General features: G+C 41.9%; 1 protein-coding gene across 5 annotated transcripts in view; it reads left to right on the top strand.

Annotated features, from left to right (window-relative positions):
• The window catches only part of CCDC141 (coiled-coil domain containing 141), a 242,401-nt gene extending 227,553 nt beyond the window's left edge, over positions 1 to 14,848 (top strand). For 2 of the 5 annotated variants that reach the window (XM_075317398.1, XM_075317396.1), the window contains 3 exons: positions 1,785 to 1,897; positions 2,149 to 3,029; positions 13,547 to 14,848. In XM_075317398.1, coding sequence (XP_075173513.1) covers positions 1,785 to 1,897; positions 2,149 to 3,029; positions 13,547 to 13,844 — 1,292 coding nt within the window. In that variant the 3' untranslated portion in view covers positions 13,845 to 14,848. Of the gene's footprint in view, positions 1 to 1,784; positions 1,898 to 2,148; positions 3,030 to 11,954; positions 12,029 to 13,546 lie in introns of those variants that run through there. The other 3 variants (XM_075317400.1, XM_075317399.1, XM_075317401.1) reach the window with 2 other exon arrangements.
• The last annotated feature ends 4,957 nt before the right edge of the window (positions 14,849 to 19,805 follow it).

The following is a 19,805-nucleotide window of genomic DNA, read 5'->3' as shown; positions in this document are numbered from 1 at the left end:
AGTTCCATACTACTGGGCCACCAAGTTGAAGTAAACTAAATGCCAGGAGGCAGGTCTCGTATCACCAGGCAACACTATTGGCGATGAGACCCGGATGAGCTCCCCTCAGCAGCAGCGGTTTCCAGAGACTTAATTTACCCGGTTGTCAGTGTCTGCTTATGGACTGAGTGAGTACGAGAGGGACCCCTTCCCCCCACGGCACCCCTCTACACCGAGTCCCGGGGCATCCACTACCCGTGGAGGGTTACGACACCTTGCTGCCCCACTCCATCACCCCGGGTACTCCCAACGGCAGCGGCGATACTTCCCAAATTACCGTACACGACGGGTGGCGTCACAAACTATATATCAACTCCCCTGTAAATACCACCCCCTCTTACATTTGGAGTAGCTGCACGACCCCCGGGTTCGGAGACTCTCAAGCCACAGCGAACCACGGGGGCAGCACAATTACATATAAAGGCATACAATAATGGCTGAGCCGCACTTCTGAACTCTTCACTCTCCAATGCTGAAAACTCAAACAGCTTTCATCCACACTAGCCGGCATTGAGGTCCTGCACAGGCGCACTTTGATCTGCCCTGAACAGGGCAGATCAAAGTATTGCAGTGCGCCTGTGCGGGACCAGCGAGTGTGTATGAAGTATGACGCGTCATGCACACAGGCTTCAGAAGGAGGATGAAGATGGCCGAAAGAGGAGGCGTCGGCACCAGAGAACAGAGACATCCATATGACCCAACTCCACTGCAGCGACCGTTTAGCTATTATAAAGTGATTTTTACATTCTACACAGCGGCCTGGGCTCTTATATGCATCATGTAAGAATGCTGTATATAATAGCCCACTGGTGGTGGCCGCAGCTTATAGGCCCCAAATCTGCTGACAGGTTCCCTTTAAAGGGATTTTCCACCTTCGGGGACAATTTTTTTGTTTTATCAGTTTTCTATAACCCCACCCCACCACTAATTGGCAGCCTTCTGTCTATGGCCTTTGCACACAGAAAACTGTAAATTAGTTATGTGGAGAAAGTTATATGGAGGACAACATTTGGAGAACTGGTAGATCTCAGATTAAACATTGATTTTATCAAAACCGCAGCAAGCAGCCCAGTGAGTGATACATCCCTGGAATCAGGTTCTCTTCCCCTGCATTATGCTATTCTCAGATGGGGTCTAAGTCAAGCTGAAAAGGGTTGTCCAATACTAGGACAACTCTTTCTGATTCCACATATTTCCCCCAGGTAAAATAAATGCTATAATTATTATTATTATTATTATTTATTATTATTTATTTATTATTTATAATATACTACATCCGCAGCCAGCATGGTTCCAGCAGTCCCGGGGCTCATGGGATGTTGTGACATCACGCGACCTCCACACCCCTTCGGCAATGGCTTCTCTCTACCTGCCTTCGGACAAGTGAGTTAATCAACAGGAAGTGAGACTTCCGGCTGCCACTCATTTCCTGTTGATTGCTACTTTGTTCGAAGGCAGAGAGACAGAAGCCGGAAGTGAAGAAACGCAAGGCTTGCGTGACGTCACAATCCCACGTGAGCCCCGACACCACTGGAACCACGCCAGCCGTGGAGGTGAGTATAGGCTCTTTATTTTACCTTAGTGAAACATGGAATCACAAAGGGTTGGCATAAACGTTACTTGGTTTGTCTGGAACCCGTGTGTAGCGTAGGATATAAAAAATGCTTAGTCATGAAAGTGGCATATTTAATCTTTTTTTTTTTTACTTTTGTGACACTTTTCATACTTGAATATTTTGCTTTTAGGACCAGAGGACGGAATAAAATATGTTGAGAAAACTTTGCTGAAACACAAGGAGGCCCTCATTTCTGTGAATGATTTATGTATTTATTTAAAGGAATTAGAGGACAAATTGCAGGTATATATAAGGATCCATTTTTCTATTAATAGCCTATAATGTATATACTGTACACCGTGGTGGAATCTTTTTAATGGAATACATCCACATATAAGATTTTAAATTACAAGTGTTCATCCAGTTTGCTAAATAGTTAAATAAATATATATATATATATATGTATATACAGTATATATAAAATCAAACTACCGTTTTACATTTTTACATACAAATACATTTTTGTTGAATTTAAATGTTTTCTTTTCTCAAAGGAACCACAGAAAGTACCAGAAATTTCCATAATCAATGAGACTGGGGAAACCATAGATCTGCCAGTAACTCCCAAAGACGGTAGTATACAAGTAGATACAGACATGCAGCCTGAATTGCTGGCAGATGAAGCTGTATCTGGGGATGAATATGAGTGCATATCCCCCGATGACATCTCCTTGCCTCCGCTTGCTGAAACTCCTGAATCCAACCTCCCCCAGTCAGAGACAGAGCAGGATGAGCAGCCTTGCTACAGCTCGCACAGCATGCATGTCAGCTCCTACAGCATGCAAATGCACATAAACACCAGTGGCAAGAGGGTGATGGACAGTTCTGATTTCTTAACACCTGTCGCTTACACTGATACCTCAAGTCACAGAAAGGAAAAGACTTCTAGTTACACTGAGCGCTTCTATTCACCCACTGCTGGATACAAAGCAGAGTCTCCTTTCTCACACCATTCGACAATAGTAAATGAGACCCGCTATTCCCTAAGTTCTTCTCCTGCCAAATCTAAGCCTAATTACCACTTGTTGAACGAGGTGCATGAAAGTCATTTGCAGCGCAGTTCTGTTTACGAAAGCACGGAAAAAACAGAACAATTGCATGCCTCTGATAACACTGCTAGAACTAAAGATAGGGCGCATGCCACCCCAGATGAATTCTCTGGTCTCATGTTTCAGTTAGACCCTGCCAAAAGCTGCCAGAGGCACATGGGTACCCAAGAGGCGATTAGAAGTGTTTCAGAAAAACAAAACAATGTTAGTCTGGCGGGTCAAAGTCCTGCCTTCTCCAAGCACCTGCAAAATGTAACAGTTAAGGAAGGTTCTCCTGTTACTTTGGAAGTAGAAGTTTCCGGATATCCAGAGCCTACTCTAACATGGTGGGTAGCATATAATGAAAATAAAATATAGAGTAACTTATTTGTGTATTTTTATCTCCTTATTTTGTGTGCACTAGGTTTGACAGATTATGTCCTAACCTCACGTCCATCCTTCACGTTTCTAAAAAACCGGTCTTCATCGAACCTAAGTCCAGCCATTTAGATAAAGCTTTAGAGGCGTTGGACAACCTCTTCCATGCCTGAGCCCCCCAATTAAATTATGAAGAGCTTATACTCACTTCTGGCACTGGCAGAGGTATTCTAGCGATGTCATTGCTGGGTCTACCGGTGCTTGCGTGACATTGTTAGCACAGCAGCCAATTGGCAGTCTTTGTTTGGCTGCAGCTCATCAATATTATATCAGAAAAGGACATAAATTCAAAAGAAGTCACAGAAAAAACTCACCAAAGCCATTAGCCAACAGGGCAAACAGCATATGCACTAACAGGATGCAGCCGGGCCCCTATGATAAAGGTGGGGGCAACACAGGTGCAGAATACTGATTTGAGAACCACTCACAGCCTACCATATCATGGAAGGAGGTGGTTGCTGTTATTAAAACTGCACATAGATGGGGTTTGCATAGGGTGCCAGTCACACAGGTATTAAATAATAAGGTGAGGTATTGGTCCATATTTTGCAAGGATCCCCATGCTTATGAGTCCCTACACGAAATTCAAAATGATTCATAGAAAAGGACATAAATTCCCTTGACGCCGGATTACGAGCTTATGTATTTTGGCCAAAATATGGACCAATACCTCACTTTATTATTTAATATCATTTTATATCATTTTATTTATTGCACAATTTTCTGCAAGATGCAGCTTTGGGCGTCTGTCCCTTGTGTTGAGGCACTTATTTAGTTCTAGGAAGCCCACCTATTCTAATATTATGGACGTCATCAATAGGCTGCCAGGCATTGTGCTTTGCACGTACCTGTATGACTTGCGCCCTATGTAAACCCCGTCTGTGTGCAGTTTTAATGTCAGCAACCACCCCCTCCATAATATGGTAGGCTGTGAGTGGTTGTCTCATCGGTATTATGCACCTGTATTGCCCCCACCTTTACCATAAGGGGCCGGCTGCATCCTACGAGTGCATTTGCTGTTTGAGCTGTTGGTTAATGGCTGTTTGTAGTGATTTTCTTCTGAGACTTCTTCAGTATTACATTAGAGCAGACTATGACGAAAGACTAAGGCTGCTTTCACACCTCCGGTTATTCCTGTGCGGCACACTCCGGCACTTTGCAGGAAAATCGCAACCGGTTTTTTTTGCTGCCGGTTGCGATTTTCCTGCATAGACTTTAATTAGTGCCGCATTGTGCCGCATGGCCTTGCGTTCCATCCGGTTTTTGCCGCATGCGGCAGATTTAGCCGATGCGGCGGCCGGATGGAACGTTGCCTGGCACGTTTTTTCGTGCGGCAAAAAAAAACCGCATCGCGCCGCATTCGGCCGATGCGGCGCATTTTTCAATGCATGCCTATGGCGGCCGGATGCGGCGCGATGCGGCAATAACCGCATCCGGCCGCCGCATGCGGTTTTTGCCACTGCGCATGCTCAGTAGCATGCCGCAAGCGGCAAAAACCGGACGGGCCGCAAAGGAAAAACTTATGCAAAGGATGCGGTGTTTTCACCGCATCCGTTGCATAGCTTGCACAGCCGGATTGAGCCACAGGGCTCAAGCCGGATGTGTGAAAGTAGCCTAAAAGCTGCAGCCGGTCAGGGACTGTGATTGGCTGCAGTGCTCAGATGCCGCAACATGTCATCTGAACCAAAACAATATCTGGAGATGAGATGCCAACATCAATGGAATGAAGGTTTTTGAAGCATGTGAGTATAAACTTTTTTTTTTATTTTACTTGGGGGATTCAGGCATTTTAAGAAATAGTTGTCCAAGTACGTAGTAGACAACCCCTTTAAATCTCCTATACACATAGTATAGTTGGTTGAATGAGAGCCCCTAGTCATGTAGATTAACTAAATTAAAAAAGGCAGCTCAACATCTACTTGTCCTTTTTCCAGATAGTACTGAAAGAAATGTATATTTGAAAAGACATAAAGTCACTATTAAAATGTAAAAAGGTAACAAAAATTAATTTCAAATGTTAGTCCAAAAAAAAAAAAAAGATCTGCTTTCATTTTATTTGTTTGGGGTTTTTTTCTCCCAAAACAGACCCCTTATTGTCTATTGATTATATCTGGTAGCACAACTTTTTTGTCCGTTGTTAACTAACAGATGCTAGCCACATCCGTTTTTAACATGTGGAGTCTGTGGACAACGGATCCGTTCACGGTTTGTTATTTATTGTCCATTTGTAACGGATCCATTAAAAAAACAATGGATCTATTACAAATGCAAATACAATGAACGGCTAAATATCAATCCATCCTAAATATAGAACAGAGGGCACTCACCACTTGAAAGCAGAAATCTTGTACTTATTTTTTACATGGAGCAGGCATAAAAGGACGGAGGGAGAGGGACCGACCACACATCCGTGTGTGGTCGGTCCCTCTCCCCTCCGTCCTTTTATGCCTGCTCCATGTAAAAAATAAATACAAGATTTCTGCTTTCAAGTGGTGAGTGCCCTCCGTTCTATATTTATGATGTACTGATTTCCAGTTTTTTTGTGAGGTGCACCCCTCGTGGCAGTTCCATACTAGCAAACAAGATTTCCCGTCCATTGAGACAGATGATACGCTGCATTTATTGCTGGCTGGAAGATGTGCCCGTTTTTTCCTCCTCTGTCTACTGATTTATGCTAAATATCAATCCGTTAACAGATCCGTTGTCCATAGACTTACATGTTAAAAAAACGGATCCGACAGAAATCAGTTTCCCAACGGATCCATTCTATCAAATGACTGGACATGTGAACTCAGCCTAACGTGTATGTATTCTGTCTGTTGGACATGCTTGTGTCCTAAATAGACCATTTTGTCATAGCCTAGGGCAACAAAAATAATTTTGCCTACTAGGATCCGATCACAAAAAAAGAAGTGGTGAGGCAATACCCAGAGTTAGAGATAATATGATCTTAGAAGTTGAACTCCTTCTGGTTGTTGGTTTATACAATGTTCCCTGAAGACCAGTTTGAAGGCCCCTGTGCCAATACTACAGCATGGTACCTTTTTATAACCATATAGTATATTTTAACTTTACCTCAGTTGCTGTTGCTCACAGTCCGGTTTCTCATCTGTTGTTCCTTTTCTAACACTACATTCCACAATGACATTTAACTTGAAAACAGCCCATGCTATGCGTGCATGTGTCCAGGTGCATCCCTACAAAATAAAGGTTTTTCTTTTTTACAGGATACTAAACCGTTTCACTATTAAACGTTTTGTTTGCTTTATGAAATATATGAAAATGGTTCTGTGAAAATGTACTATGGATTTTACCCCTTTATTTCACTTGGAATATTTTGTTAAACTGTTTAGTTGATACCCACCCATTATTAAACCCCAGATTCTCGAAACTTTGTCAGGGTGGCACTAATGTAGTATTAGCAATAAACAACTCTACTGAATCAGGAAAATACCTGGAATGTGATAAACAGATTTTTAATAAAATTTGTTATTGACTATGATGTCTGTAATAAATTCGTTTTTAGAAAACAAACAATGGAGATGGTTTTGCTGGATTTTAGTCATTTTTATTAACATGGCCATAGATGTAAAGATTCTTTCGTCATTAGCATTCTGATATATTTTTGCATTTTCAGATTCTCTTAGAGAAAAGTGCCAGCACTTGATATTTTCAGACATTATGAATGGGTAAAAATGACTTCCTAACGAATGAGGCAGATTTCTAATTTTTGGTAGACCATCTGTCATGATTCATGCATGACTCTGCCGTTCCTGAGCCACTGCATGTATCCTGCCTCCGGGGTTTAGGTCTCTGGAAAGGGGCCTGTTCATTCTGGCCACGTTCTGAGGGTCGCGCTGCAATATCTTGGTGCTGCTACCTCTAGGACGTCGCCAGTAATATTTCCGGCTCTACTCTGTGCACTGTTCCTGTGAAAAGTTCTCTATTTCTTGTCCTGCTACCCGGTACTGTTTGTCCTGACCTCCATCCCTCTTGCTCGACCTGACCTGACCTCCGTTTCCCCGATCTGTCCTTGCCTCCATCTCTCCTGCCCATCCTAACCTCCGTCCCTCTTGCATGGCTTGTCCTCCGCACCTCCCTGTACTCTGGACTCCGGTCCTGTTCCGTGTCCTCCACTTTCCCTGTGCTTACTTACTCTCCCGGTATCTGACCTCGGCTCTATTCTTTGACTTTGGCTTGTTTTCCCCTCTGCACAGACGTGACATCCCGGCATTGACCCTGACTGATCACTATCCCTGCTCTTATGTTAGCGACCTCTAGTGGACTTCTTTTTAATTGCACTCAGGAGTTCTTTTCCTACCTGAGTCCCAGCGCTGCCTAGTGGTAGCTTGACTCAATCTTTACATCGATGGCCAGATCTAGAGTGAAATCATATGAAAGGAGGAACTGGATTTGATGAAATTCTCCAGTGTTGATCCAATCAATATGCAAAATGACTTGGGGTAAATGATCATAAATTATGCAATATGTATTTATGGAACGATGAAGGTCAAATACTCAGAGAAAATGATAGAATCAAATGTGAATATCCTGGATAAAACTGTAGCATGCTGTAATAATTTTTCTTGCAGATTGTGAATGGAAGCATGTGGCAGTACCCTGTGTATGAGGCCAAAGGAATTTAAGGCAAAAATCAAAACAGAAATAATACTTTTATTTTTTCTTCATGATTGATCAATTGCCACACATGTTCATCAAATATGTCACTCATTTAGAGTTTTGTCTGTAAATAGATGAAACTTAGGAACCTTGTTTGTGGTCTCTGAAGATTGACCTCATTATATTTTTACTTATTTAAAGCATAACAATAATTGTTGTGTGTATGCCCAATGAATCCCTCAGGAGGCACTGTATCAGGCCGAATTTTAGTAGTGTGTAATTTACACACTGTTAGGCTATGTGCCCACGCTACAGGATTTACCGCGGATTTACCGCGGATTTTGCCGCGGATTTACCGCGGATTTGCCGAAAATCTGCAGCAGCAGCACTTCCAAGCCATTTCAATGGCATTTTGGAAATGCTGTGCCCATGCTGCGGATTTTTCCGCGGCGGATTTGCCGCGGATTTTGATCCGGAAAAATCTGCAGCATGTCAATTGTTTGGTGCAGATTTGGTGCGGATTTTTGGCTTTGAATGGGGAAAAAAAAAAAAAAATCCGCATCAAAATCCGCGGCAAATCCGCGGTAAATCCGCGGCAAATCCGCGGGTGCGGATTTGCCGCGAAAGTCGCGGATTTTCAGGCAAAAAAATCCGCAGGGACATTCTAGCGTGGGCACATAGCCTAAGGATTCCACTCTGCTTGCTGGTTTCAGCAGTTTTCACATGAGCACTGATGGGATTTGCATATTTTCAGCCACCTTCTTTTAATGATCTTTGCAAAGGCACATTGGAACATTGCTGAAAGAAAGAAGGGAAGAAGTCGGATATGATTGCAAACATGCAAATCATATGACTGATCACATGACAACTGCTGGAAACTGTAAACAGACTGGAAGCCTAACGCTATGTGCACACATTGCAGATTTGGTAGCAGACATCTGCACCCAAATCTGCATGTTCTGGCAGGAAAAACACTGCGGGGAAAAATGCAAATTTTTTGCAACGATTTGCTGCATTTTTTTATGTGTTTTTCATTGCTTTCAATGGTGAAAACGCAGTAAAAAACCACAGAAAGAATTGACACATTGCTGATTATTTTCTGCAACATAATCTGCAAGGAAAAAATCCTGAATGTGTGCACTACACTTCAGAATTCTCATAGTCTTTGCTGGCATCAGGATATCCTTACAGATTTTCAGAAATGTAAAACGCGGCAAAAATGCACCATATGCACAAAGCCTTAAGCCCCGTTACACGCAACGACGTATCTAACGATATATCGGCGGGGTCACGGATTCCATGACGCACACCCAGCATCGTTAGCGACGTCGTTGCATGTGACACCAACGAGTGGCCGTTAACAATGGAAAATATTCACCAAATCGTCCATCGTTGACACGTCGTTCATTTTAAAAAAATTGTCGATTGTTGAGGACGCAGGTTGTTCGTCGTACCCGTGGCAGCACACATCGCTACGTGTGACACCTCGGGAACGACGAACTACAGCTTACCTGCGGCCGCCCGCAATGAGGAAGGAAGGAGGTGGGCGGGATGTTACGGCCACTCATCTCCGCCCCTCCGCTTCTATTGGGCAGCCTCTTAGTGATGCCGCTGTGACGCCGCACGAACCGCCCCCTTAGAAAGGAGGCGGTTCGCCGGCCACAGCGACGTCACTAGGCAGGTAAGTCCGTGTGATGGCTCCTAACGATATTGTGCGCCACGGGCAGCAATTTGCCCGTGCCGCACAAACGACGGGGGCGGGTGCTTTCACCAGCGACATCGCTAGCGATATCGCTGCGTGTAAAGCCCCCTTTACAGTGTTTAGATTACATAGACTTAATATTTAACATGGTGTAGAGCCTGCCGAATAAAAACAACATTTAACACTTTGACAAAAGCTTGACTAAAATACAGACGTGTGTTACGAGTGGAAAAATCAAATTAAATAGATATTGTTAATTTCTGGCTGGAGGAAATGGTTCTTAAAGATGTATAAAGGGAAAAATTGAGACGGTGACATCTAGGCGGGCTGCGCTGTGGGAACGAAGAGCTTTGGGGTTCCAAATCAGCTTTTTTAATACCAGCTTGTTTCAATGGTGCACCGGTGCCTTGCTCAAGGTATGAAAAACAAGTAGTTACTTAAATTTGGTATTAATTAAAAAAACTATTGTCGCTGTATCTGGAGAAAGGAGATAGCACGGAGCCGAAACGTGTTGATATTAATAAAAAACAATTTGGAATCCCAAGGTTCTCCATTCCTGCAGCGCAGCTTGCCTAAACATGAAAGTACTAATTTTACCATCTGAGCCATTCAATAATAGATCGTAATTGATTCTGGTTGATCTCATTGATCTAAGTTACTTTTTTGTTACTTGGTGGAATAATAACGCTATTCTGCCCATCGGAGGCAATGTTAACCTGATTGAACAATACCATGAATTTAACGTGAATTTAGAGATGTATTTACCACTGATATCTATAGAAATGTGTGTTAAAATATAAATTGCCAAGTCAATATATTCCTACATATACTTATATACTCACTACTAGAATTGAGCCAATCAATTTGCAGGACCCTGGTACGGCATCAAAGTTGGTACTCCATGGCACGTGGACCAGGCCAATGCAAACTTCCTCGGCTGGCACTTAAATGCTGGCATCCTGGGCACGTCTTGTGATTACTAGGCTCTTGCAATTCATGACAATGTCCTGATGTCACAGGACCTAGTAGTTACAAGAGGTTCCCAGGATGCCAGCTGAGGAAATTTGCACTGCAGTGGCCTCAGCCATGGAGAGACGATGTGGACGCCACACCAGGGTCCTACAAATCTATTTGCTCAACATCACTTTATACATCTACCCGTTTATGTAACACAGCTGGATTATAACACAATAGGGAAGAATTCTGACATTAGAGATGCCATAATCATGTTAAATACCTTTATTAGTTAAATTCTTGAAAAAGAACAGATTTTTGTGTTACACAACACTTTTCAAAGTGTCTACAAAAAAGAGTGGGGTTTTGTGGTAAAACAAAATTAGATTTTTTTTTCACTTTTGTACATCAATCTTTAGGTGCAAATTAGAGTTGATGTAAATCTATTTGCACATCCTAGGCTATCTGACATGATAGTGGTTACTGGATAGGAGCAAGAGAATCGCCTCTATATGGCTGCCAGACTGGCACAATGTCATCATTGCAATGTGACACACGTGTGATGTCGCACCCAGCAAGCTCATCAAAAGAAGAGCTGAGGATGCCATCAGATAAATGGCGCATCATGATTCTGATGAGTTGTGCTCTGCTCTCCTGCAGAGCCTGTTCTGGGCCTCATATTTTCCTCCAATGAATTTATTGTTCCTGGTCTAAATCCTGTGTTTTCTGCTAGGGGTCTGTTCTTTGAAGTCTCGTTCCGGGTTATGGCTTGCTTTAGCTGGGTGCCAGTCCACCCAGAACGCCGCCAGTGATAGTTCCTTTTTTGCAGTGTACGTCTCTAATTCCCATAAATGACTGTCCTGATCTTGTGCTGCTTGATATTACCACATTCCATCTCCGTCTTGCCTCCCTGCCTCCCTAATGTTCAGCTAGTTCCTGACCCCCGCCTCCGCTCTCTCCCAAGCACCTGACTTGTCCTCTTGCCTACCGACCTTGATTTATATTTTGACCTCGGCTCTGCTCTCTATCTGGTACTTCATGTGACTTCCTGGTTTATTGACCCTCGGCTCATACACTGACTTCGGCTTCTCTCTCTCAGTCTGTTACTGATGTGATCTCCTGGCTCCTGACCCCATTAGGGTGTCTAGCGACTCCTAGTGGTCTGGCATCTCATTTCTCCTGGGTGCTCGGCATCACGTGGCGGTTCTCCAGCTCCCTTCCAATGAACACAGACTACGTTGTGGTAGATGGTCTTGAATGTGCATTTTTTTGCACCAATTAAAGCATACTACACAAGAAATAATATTAAAAAGTAAATAATCTAATATGAGCCAAACATTCACCAAATATGTGATGTACACCACTGTAATAGATTTGCATCATTTTATGATTGCCTGTAGACAACAATAGTAATTCTGTCTAAATGGATTTTGTAATAGGATTTTTCTTGTCTAATATTCTTATAGTTTTTAGTTTAACTAAATGGAACTAGTCAACAGCCTAATACCTATATGACAAGATTGGCAAGCGGCTTATAGTAAAACCTTTCTTTTGACAGCAATCAAGGTTTAAATCTCAACAAGGGGGACATGCACCATTTATAGAACAGAAGTACTTCATGTCCTAGAGATGACTTCCAGATAAAGTAAGGTTTTGAATAGATAAGCAGATTTAAGCTGCCTAAACTTAACATAGCAATGAATGATCAGTTTGATACATTGTAACAAACTGAATAATCATTATAATATTTACATATAGCGATAACAATGCATTTGAATAAGTGAATAGCTCGAGAAAGTTAGAGCCCTGATTAGAAGAACCAGCTACAAACATAGACAGAAGAGGACCCTGTGCAAGAACAATATGTGGACCCTTTGCTGTACAATTGCTTATCATAATGCATAATTCCACTACTTACCTCTTGGGAACCTATTGATAATTCCACCCATGAGGAGAACTGCTTTGGAAGCTGCCTATGGGGTTGGGAGATTGTGATTATGTAGGATTGTTGACACCTCAGGAGATGAGGGGTAAGTGAGAAGCTAACTGCTAGATTGAAATCAGTGGGCTGGACAGAGCTGACTGGGATGTTAGAGTTAACTCCAATCATGGAAAATAACTGCTGGACATATTCAGCCAGCATATATGAAAACAAGCTGTACACTATGTAAGATAAAAGCTCTCACAGCTGGAAAATAAAAGCAAACAGAAACTGCAAGTCAATTACAAACTTGCTTACTTTCATTATTTCTGACTAAAGCAATTAGTAAGGGCCTAAAGAGATCTTGATTTTCACTAATGATGCCCTGTTCCACAAACCAAATTTAATTTATTTTTATTAAGGGAGTCATTTTTATATAGGAGATTGTTAATACTGTGCCTTGTTGAATCTGCAGTTTTACAATGTTCAAAAAAGTTAGTCTTAAGATAAGGAAGAGCATACTTAGCTGATCACTGAGATTTGACCCTAATGGTCCCAAGAATGGGACTCTGGAAGCTAGAATCCAGGCCCTGCGAATTTCCATCTTAAACAGTGTGGTGGTATGCCTTTACAACCTCTGCTCCATTCCTTGTCTGAGTATTGGAAACTGCTGAGTAGAGCTCCATTCTCGGTATCCCTGGGGGTCTCAGTGGTCATACCTCAAGCTATCTAGTATTCTTTGGACAGGGGAAAACATATCATCTTGGAAATAACTTTTTAAATAGAAAAATAGATCTCACCAGATAAAATATTTGAGAAACATTTTTTCTCTTTACCTCTGGTCTGGTTAGTTTCTAAGTTGCAGCCTAAATCTGCTCTGTACCGTGTGTCACTTCATGCAGTCCCTCTATACTGACTATTGCCTAATCTATACAGTCCTTCTATACTGACCATTTCCTAATTCAGCACAGTCCTATATATTGTATATTATACAAAGTCAATATGCACAAATTTATTTTTATACCTTCTAGTAACGCATGGAAATATATACAAGTGGCGATACACTAACAATTCACACATCATCACTGGTGCTAAAGTCTTGATTATAATGTTGACATGTAATTTCCATCTGCAGGTTAAGGAGAAAAATCAAGAATTTCCATGAATATTTTTGTATTTCACTAAATATCACATTATGAACCTGCCACAAATAACAACTTTCTCTTTAGGTACAGAAAGAATGAGAAACATCCTACAGGTGATCACCTTGTCGACCATGAAAAGCAATCCTTGATTATACAAGAAGGTTCTGCCAAGGACTCTGGCCAATTAAAAACTCGTAAACCAGTCTATAAAGCCACCATCACTCCCATCAGTGATGCCAAGCTGACAGAAAGCAGACTGCCATGGGTTGCAGACATTGACTGGATAACACTTTGTGTCATCTATATCTGTGTTTCCATTATGTATTGGTTGTATTATGATGTTAGCTTTGCACAGCGTGACAATGACTTTAGAGGGATTTGACTTCTTTTTGTCTATTTCTCTTTAAAGGTGGCTTCCAAAACTCTTAAAAACAGTCAAATAGTTCACAATGTCAAGAATATATTTTATCACCATTCCAGCCCCACTGGCCACCGGTCTGCCACCAATAATTAACGTCATCACCAAGTAATATGACATAATCATTGACTATTGTGAAACACTTGACTGCTATTATACAGGGCCAGAAAATCCCTTGAAATTAAAGCATCACATTTGAACATCATTTGTTGAAGTTTATGGAATATATGTAATTATGAAGGAGAGTAATCTTGCAAATCTGTTGTATCACTTATCACATTTTGACCATGATATACAGCCTTTATTACAATCCGGAGCTGAATTCACTAACGTTTCAGAGCTGAAATTTCCTAACTGGGCGATTTGCATTCAGGGATGTTATATTCTTACTCCAGACATCGTACAGTAAACTGATATAGAAAGACTATCTCTCCCACCACCGAAGGTCACGCGAGTCGTGAGAGACCAGGAGCTTGTTGACTGTTTCCTCTTACAACCATCAAAACTTTGAGGCAGGATAAGCAATGCAATTATTTTATGAAGTTATTCTCCCATTTTCAGATATAATTAATATTTACCATAAATATTAATATACATTTATAAAGCCTGTAAACAATGTGTTAAAAAGTGAACATGCAACTTAGTCCATACATATATCGTGTAAGCTGTACATTATGCATCATGTGAATTGTATATTTATTTTTATATTTATTAGTTATTTATTAGATCACTAAATTTATCAAACTAGCTATAATATTTAGACAATGTATTCAAATGCAAGGATGTAAAATGAGTTTTGTATACTGGTCATCGTCAGCAAAAAGCTACTTTAGGGTACGTACCTACGATCAGGACCCACTGTGCCCTGGACCCGGCTGGTCCTAACCTGCGGGGCCGCAAGTCTCCACCACAGGAGTATAGTCCATAGAAGAGATGAGATTGCACTCTCCGGAATATGCCAAAAGATCTTCTTTATTAAATTATCGGGGAGAGGTAAAAATCAGGAGAGGAGCTAGGTGCAGGGCCTCTCATGGACGACGGCCGTTTCGCGGCTAATCTCGGTTCGACAGGTCCACATGGAGAGACGGGAAACACATCCTCTTAAAGGGGAGCACCTAGTCCACGTCACTGCCATTAAAAACATAGAGGGATATGCAAATACAAAAGTGCAACATAAACAGAGATATCAATATTCACATAGACAATACATAGTGCCCATATAAAATGGCAGTGACGTGGACTAGGTGCTCCCCTTTAAGAGGGTGTGTTTCCTATCTCTCCATGTGGACTTGTCGAAGCATGATTAGAAGCGAAACGGCCGTCGTCCGTGAGGGGTCCTGCACCTAGCTCCTCTCCTGCTTTTTACCTGGCACCGATAATTTAATAAAGAAGATCTTTTGGCATATTCCGGAGAGTGCAATCTTCTATGGACTATATACGGAATCTTCTATCTGAACAGACATGCACCTCTGAGCCGGGATCATGGAGTGCCTAAGCTGATTCCCATGCCGGTACGACACCCCACAAGGTAACGCTGTGTGGTGTGGGACTTTTTCCTTCTGTGTTGTCTCCTCCACAGGAGACCGCAGCTCTTTGTGCACACGATCCTGGCTCGGTCAGTTGCGGTCTCTTCCTTATGTTGTCCTTAAGGCGAATGCTTTTGACTCCACAGCAAAGAATTGACATGTTTGCAGCTTGGAAAGCCGCACTGCAGGTCATTTGTCATTGTGGGCCGTACACACTCACACAGTGGGCATTAGATTTCTAGAAATCCCATCCACTGTGATTGTACCGTACAACGCAGCATTTTGGACACTGCATCCAAAACGCTGCAAACACTGATCATGGGCACAAACCCTTAGACATCAGTTAAAGCACCACTCCAACGGAAGGGGGGCTTCAGCGCTAGAGCAGCACTTTAAATGTAAGCACCCTGTCATATACTACCCATCCGGCAGCTCCATTTTTTGGCGCTGCTCCAGACTCAAGGTGCCATCTTGTGCCCATAACTTTTGACTGGCTGGAAGTCAGATGTTATGTCACAAGGTCCACAATGCAAGTCTATGAGAGCAAGAATGAGGTCAGAACAAGGCTCTCATAGACTTGTATCGAGCTTTAACCTCCGGAGCTGTCAGCAGGTCATAAATCACCAGAAGCTGACTGGTGCAGTGGTGGAAAAAAATGAAGATGGCGGTAGGTGAGTATAAGCCCAGGGGCAGGGTACTTACATTTAAAGCAACACTCCAGCTGGGAAATGAAAAAAATGCTAGAGTGGTGCTTTAAAAGGAATCCGTGGGTAGTTTTTAACTTACTAAATTGTTAACACCACATCTGAGATGATCCCTATGTTGCCAGGTAAAACTTATGACCATGGTTGTGTTTCGGAGAAGTTGACCTATGATGCTGGAGACTGAATCTGATGTCATAACTACAGATGAGAAATATTTGCGAAGATTTAGAAGAAAGAAGGCAAAAAAAACTTTACGAGTAGGAAGGGCTATGTTCACACAACATTTTAGCTGCATTTTTATTTCCTGCACCTAAAACCTACTGTCTTGGCGATAAAAACTCTGCTTTCAAAACGCCCATTTTTGGGAGTTTTTGAAGCCTTTTTTATGCAGATTACATACCGTATATGCTTTGTCTACAGTACATGTTAAATAAGGCTAGTTTTATTCACCAAAAATTCCACAAAAAGCACAAAGAAAATGATTCACAAGCACTTGTTGTGTTTTTTACAGTGTTTTTTTCACAATTCTTATGTCCCTGTGTAGGATGATGTTGTTTGTAGCGCATCTGCTATTTACATGGGGCAATGTGCTGTCTATTACAATGAGTTCTTTGCTGATAAAAACGATCCAATCACCTGAAAAACAAGTGTTTTGGTTGCAGCATGTTTGCATAGGAGCTAATTAGGAACCAGTGTTCCTATAAATGCTCGTTGGCTGATTATCCACTTATCGAAATGTACCTTTAATCACTCATTTTCTGATTAATAAATTTTCTAGACTTTCTGTGGACATTATCCTTGATGTATGATCAACCGCTTCGGTGCGAGCAAACTTGGTTCCTCGGGAGCAATCCCTTTAAGATAACTGACTACTAATATATAATATGCAGGATTGAAATTGCCAATGTATGAAGGAAGAAAGTAAATGCCACATACCTTTTGTAGGTGATATGTGTTGAATTTATATTCAGCCATGCCTCATGGAGGTCCATAATGTCACAGGGTGACTGTTAGGATAACAAGGGACAGGGGCACCTACGCTTTCCCTCATGATAGGGAAATCTAGTCTATCCCTGACCTCAGGGTTACTCCTGATGGTGGAGATACCGGAGTCCCGTTCCTGACTATGCTCCTGACCAGTACTACGCTGATATCCCCCTCCCACCAGAGAAGGATGAGACAGGAGTGTCAGGGAAAACAGATAAAGTCAGACAAGGGAAAACCAAAACTCTGACACACTGCACACACACAGGAATAGACAATGAGAGACTCAGGAGTAAAGCAAGAGCAGGAAGGTAACAACAAAATGGCAATAAGGATTAACTTCACAATCGCACTCATCAACAAATATAACAACCACCAGATAGTCTGGATCACAACACCTGACCAGAACAGCTAAGGCAAACTATAGCTTGCACAGGTGGAAGGATGGATAGGTGAGTAGCAGATGTGATTGGCTTCTCACAACATGTGATCAAAGGAGACTAACAAGCATACAAGCAGAGATTAACTCTTGCTAGCCTGGCTATGAATTACCACTCTGCAGGTCTACACACGAGTCTGCCTGCATTGATCACAGACCACAGAGACGTTAGATGGCTGAGAGTCAGAATCTATAGTCTGAACGGATCCCGACACCGCCATGACAGTCAGCGAAGCTTGTAAAAACCTCCTTGTGACACATACATTTTATATTACTCCCTGAAGATCACACATTCTTTCTATCACTATCATACACTTATGGTTGTTAATTTACAGGGAATAAATTATTTTCTACGCAGGACAGTTTCCTAGAATTTCCTATGGTCTTCCCACATAGAGAAGCATTCTGTATTATATTTATTGTTTATTATTATAGCGCCATTTATTCCATGGCGCAGGGTATACGTACAACAATCACTAACAATACAAAACAGACTGGTATTGGAGGAGAAGACCCTGCCCGCGAGGGCTCACAGTCTACAGGGAATGGGTGATGGTACAATAGGTGAGGACAGAGCTGGTTGCGCAGTGGTGTGCTGGACTGAGGGTTATTGTAGGTTGTAGACTTTATGGTCTACTAGAAACTCCCTCCTGCTGCCTCCATATACATATCAATATGGCCAAAACAGACAATTGTGATAATGTGGAAACCAGTGGTACTGGTAAGAAAGACCTGTTTACTCACTGGCGGACACATAGAGAAAAGGGTTCTTATGTAAAATCAGTTATAAGGGTTTTCTGCAGTTCAATAACTCATCAAAATAAATAATTCTACCTGCTTTGGAGGTAGACGTGGGCCCCCTTACCTTTTGGGCCCCTGGCTGCACAGGTTGCACCAATGATATGACCGCTCCTGTGTTTTCCTACAATAATTAAGTCTGTAGCTAATTTAAAGTAGGGAGGTGACAAATGAAAAAGAGTATGTATACAAATTAGCAACAGAATTGGTCTATAGTTCTCTATGAGAATCATAGAGAACTATATATATATATATATCCTCCTGTACCAGTCTGTGTCTTGTATTGTTTATGATTATTGTACTTGTCCCTATTAGGTATACCCCTTTCACTTGTAAAGCGCCATTGAATAAATGGTGCTATAATAATAAATAATAATAATAATAAGAGTTGTTGGAAAGATGGGAACAATCATTAGAATATGAGCATGAAGTAAATGTGCCAGTGTAAGAATGAAGCTAGCAAGAAAGATGGTACTAGTAAGGGTAATTAATAGGGATGATCGAATACTTTGATTATTCGGCTTCGCGAATAATTTCTGAATACCTCGCCGCTATTCGACTATTCGATGCGCAATGTAAGTCTATTGGAAGCCTGAATAGTTCCAAATAGTTGTTATTCGGGTTTCCCATAGACTTACATTGCGCATCGAATATTCGCGAATAGTCGAATAGCGGCGTGGTATTCGGAAAATATTCGCGAAGCCGAATAATCGAAGTATTCGATCATCCCTAGTAATGAAGTAATAAAAATACTATTCAGAAAGAGAATATATGAAGAGTAGAAGAAACAGAAATACATTCACTGATTTACAGATTTACAAGTATACAGTGCCTACAAGTAGTATTCAACCCCCTGCAGATTTAGCAGGTTTACACATTCGGAATTACCTTGGCATTGTGACATTTGGACTGTAGATCAGCCTGGAAGTGTGAAATGCACTGCAGCAAAAAAGAATGTTATTTCTTTTTTTATTTTTTTTTTAAATTGTGAATAGTTTATTCAGAGGGTCATTTATTATTCAACCCCTCAAACCACCAGAATTCTGTTTGGTTCCCCTAAAGTATTAAGAAGTATTTCAGGCACAAAGAACAATGAGCTTCACATGTTTGGATTAACTATCTCTTTTTCCAGCCTTTTCTGACTAATTAAGACCCTCCCCAAACTTGTGAACAGCACTCATACTTGGTCAACATGGGAAAGACAAAGGAGCATTCCAAGGCCATCAGAGACAAGATCGTGGAGGGTCACAAGGCTGGCAAGGGGTACAAAACCCTTTCCAAGGAGTTGGGCCTACCTGTCTCCACTGTTGGGAGCATCATCCGGAAGTGGAAGGCTTATGGAACTACTGTTAGCCTTCCACAGCCTGGACAGCCTTTGAAAGTTTCCACCCGTGCCAAGGCCAGACTTCTCCGAAGCGTCAAGGCTAACCCAAGGACAACAAGGAAGGAGCTCCGGGAAGATCTCATGGCAGTG

The sequence above is a fragment of the Anomaloglossus baeobatrachus genome, chromosome 7 (assembly GCF_048569485.1).
Source record: "Anomaloglossus baeobatrachus isolate aAnoBae1 chromosome 7, aAnoBae1.hap1, whole genome shotgun sequence".
Taxonomy (NCBI): Eukaryota; Metazoa; Chordata; class Amphibia; order Anura; family Aromobatidae; genus Anomaloglossus; species Anomaloglossus baeobatrachus.
Note: the sequence above shows the minus strand (reverse complement) of the source record. Positions and strands in the feature narration are given on the sequence as shown.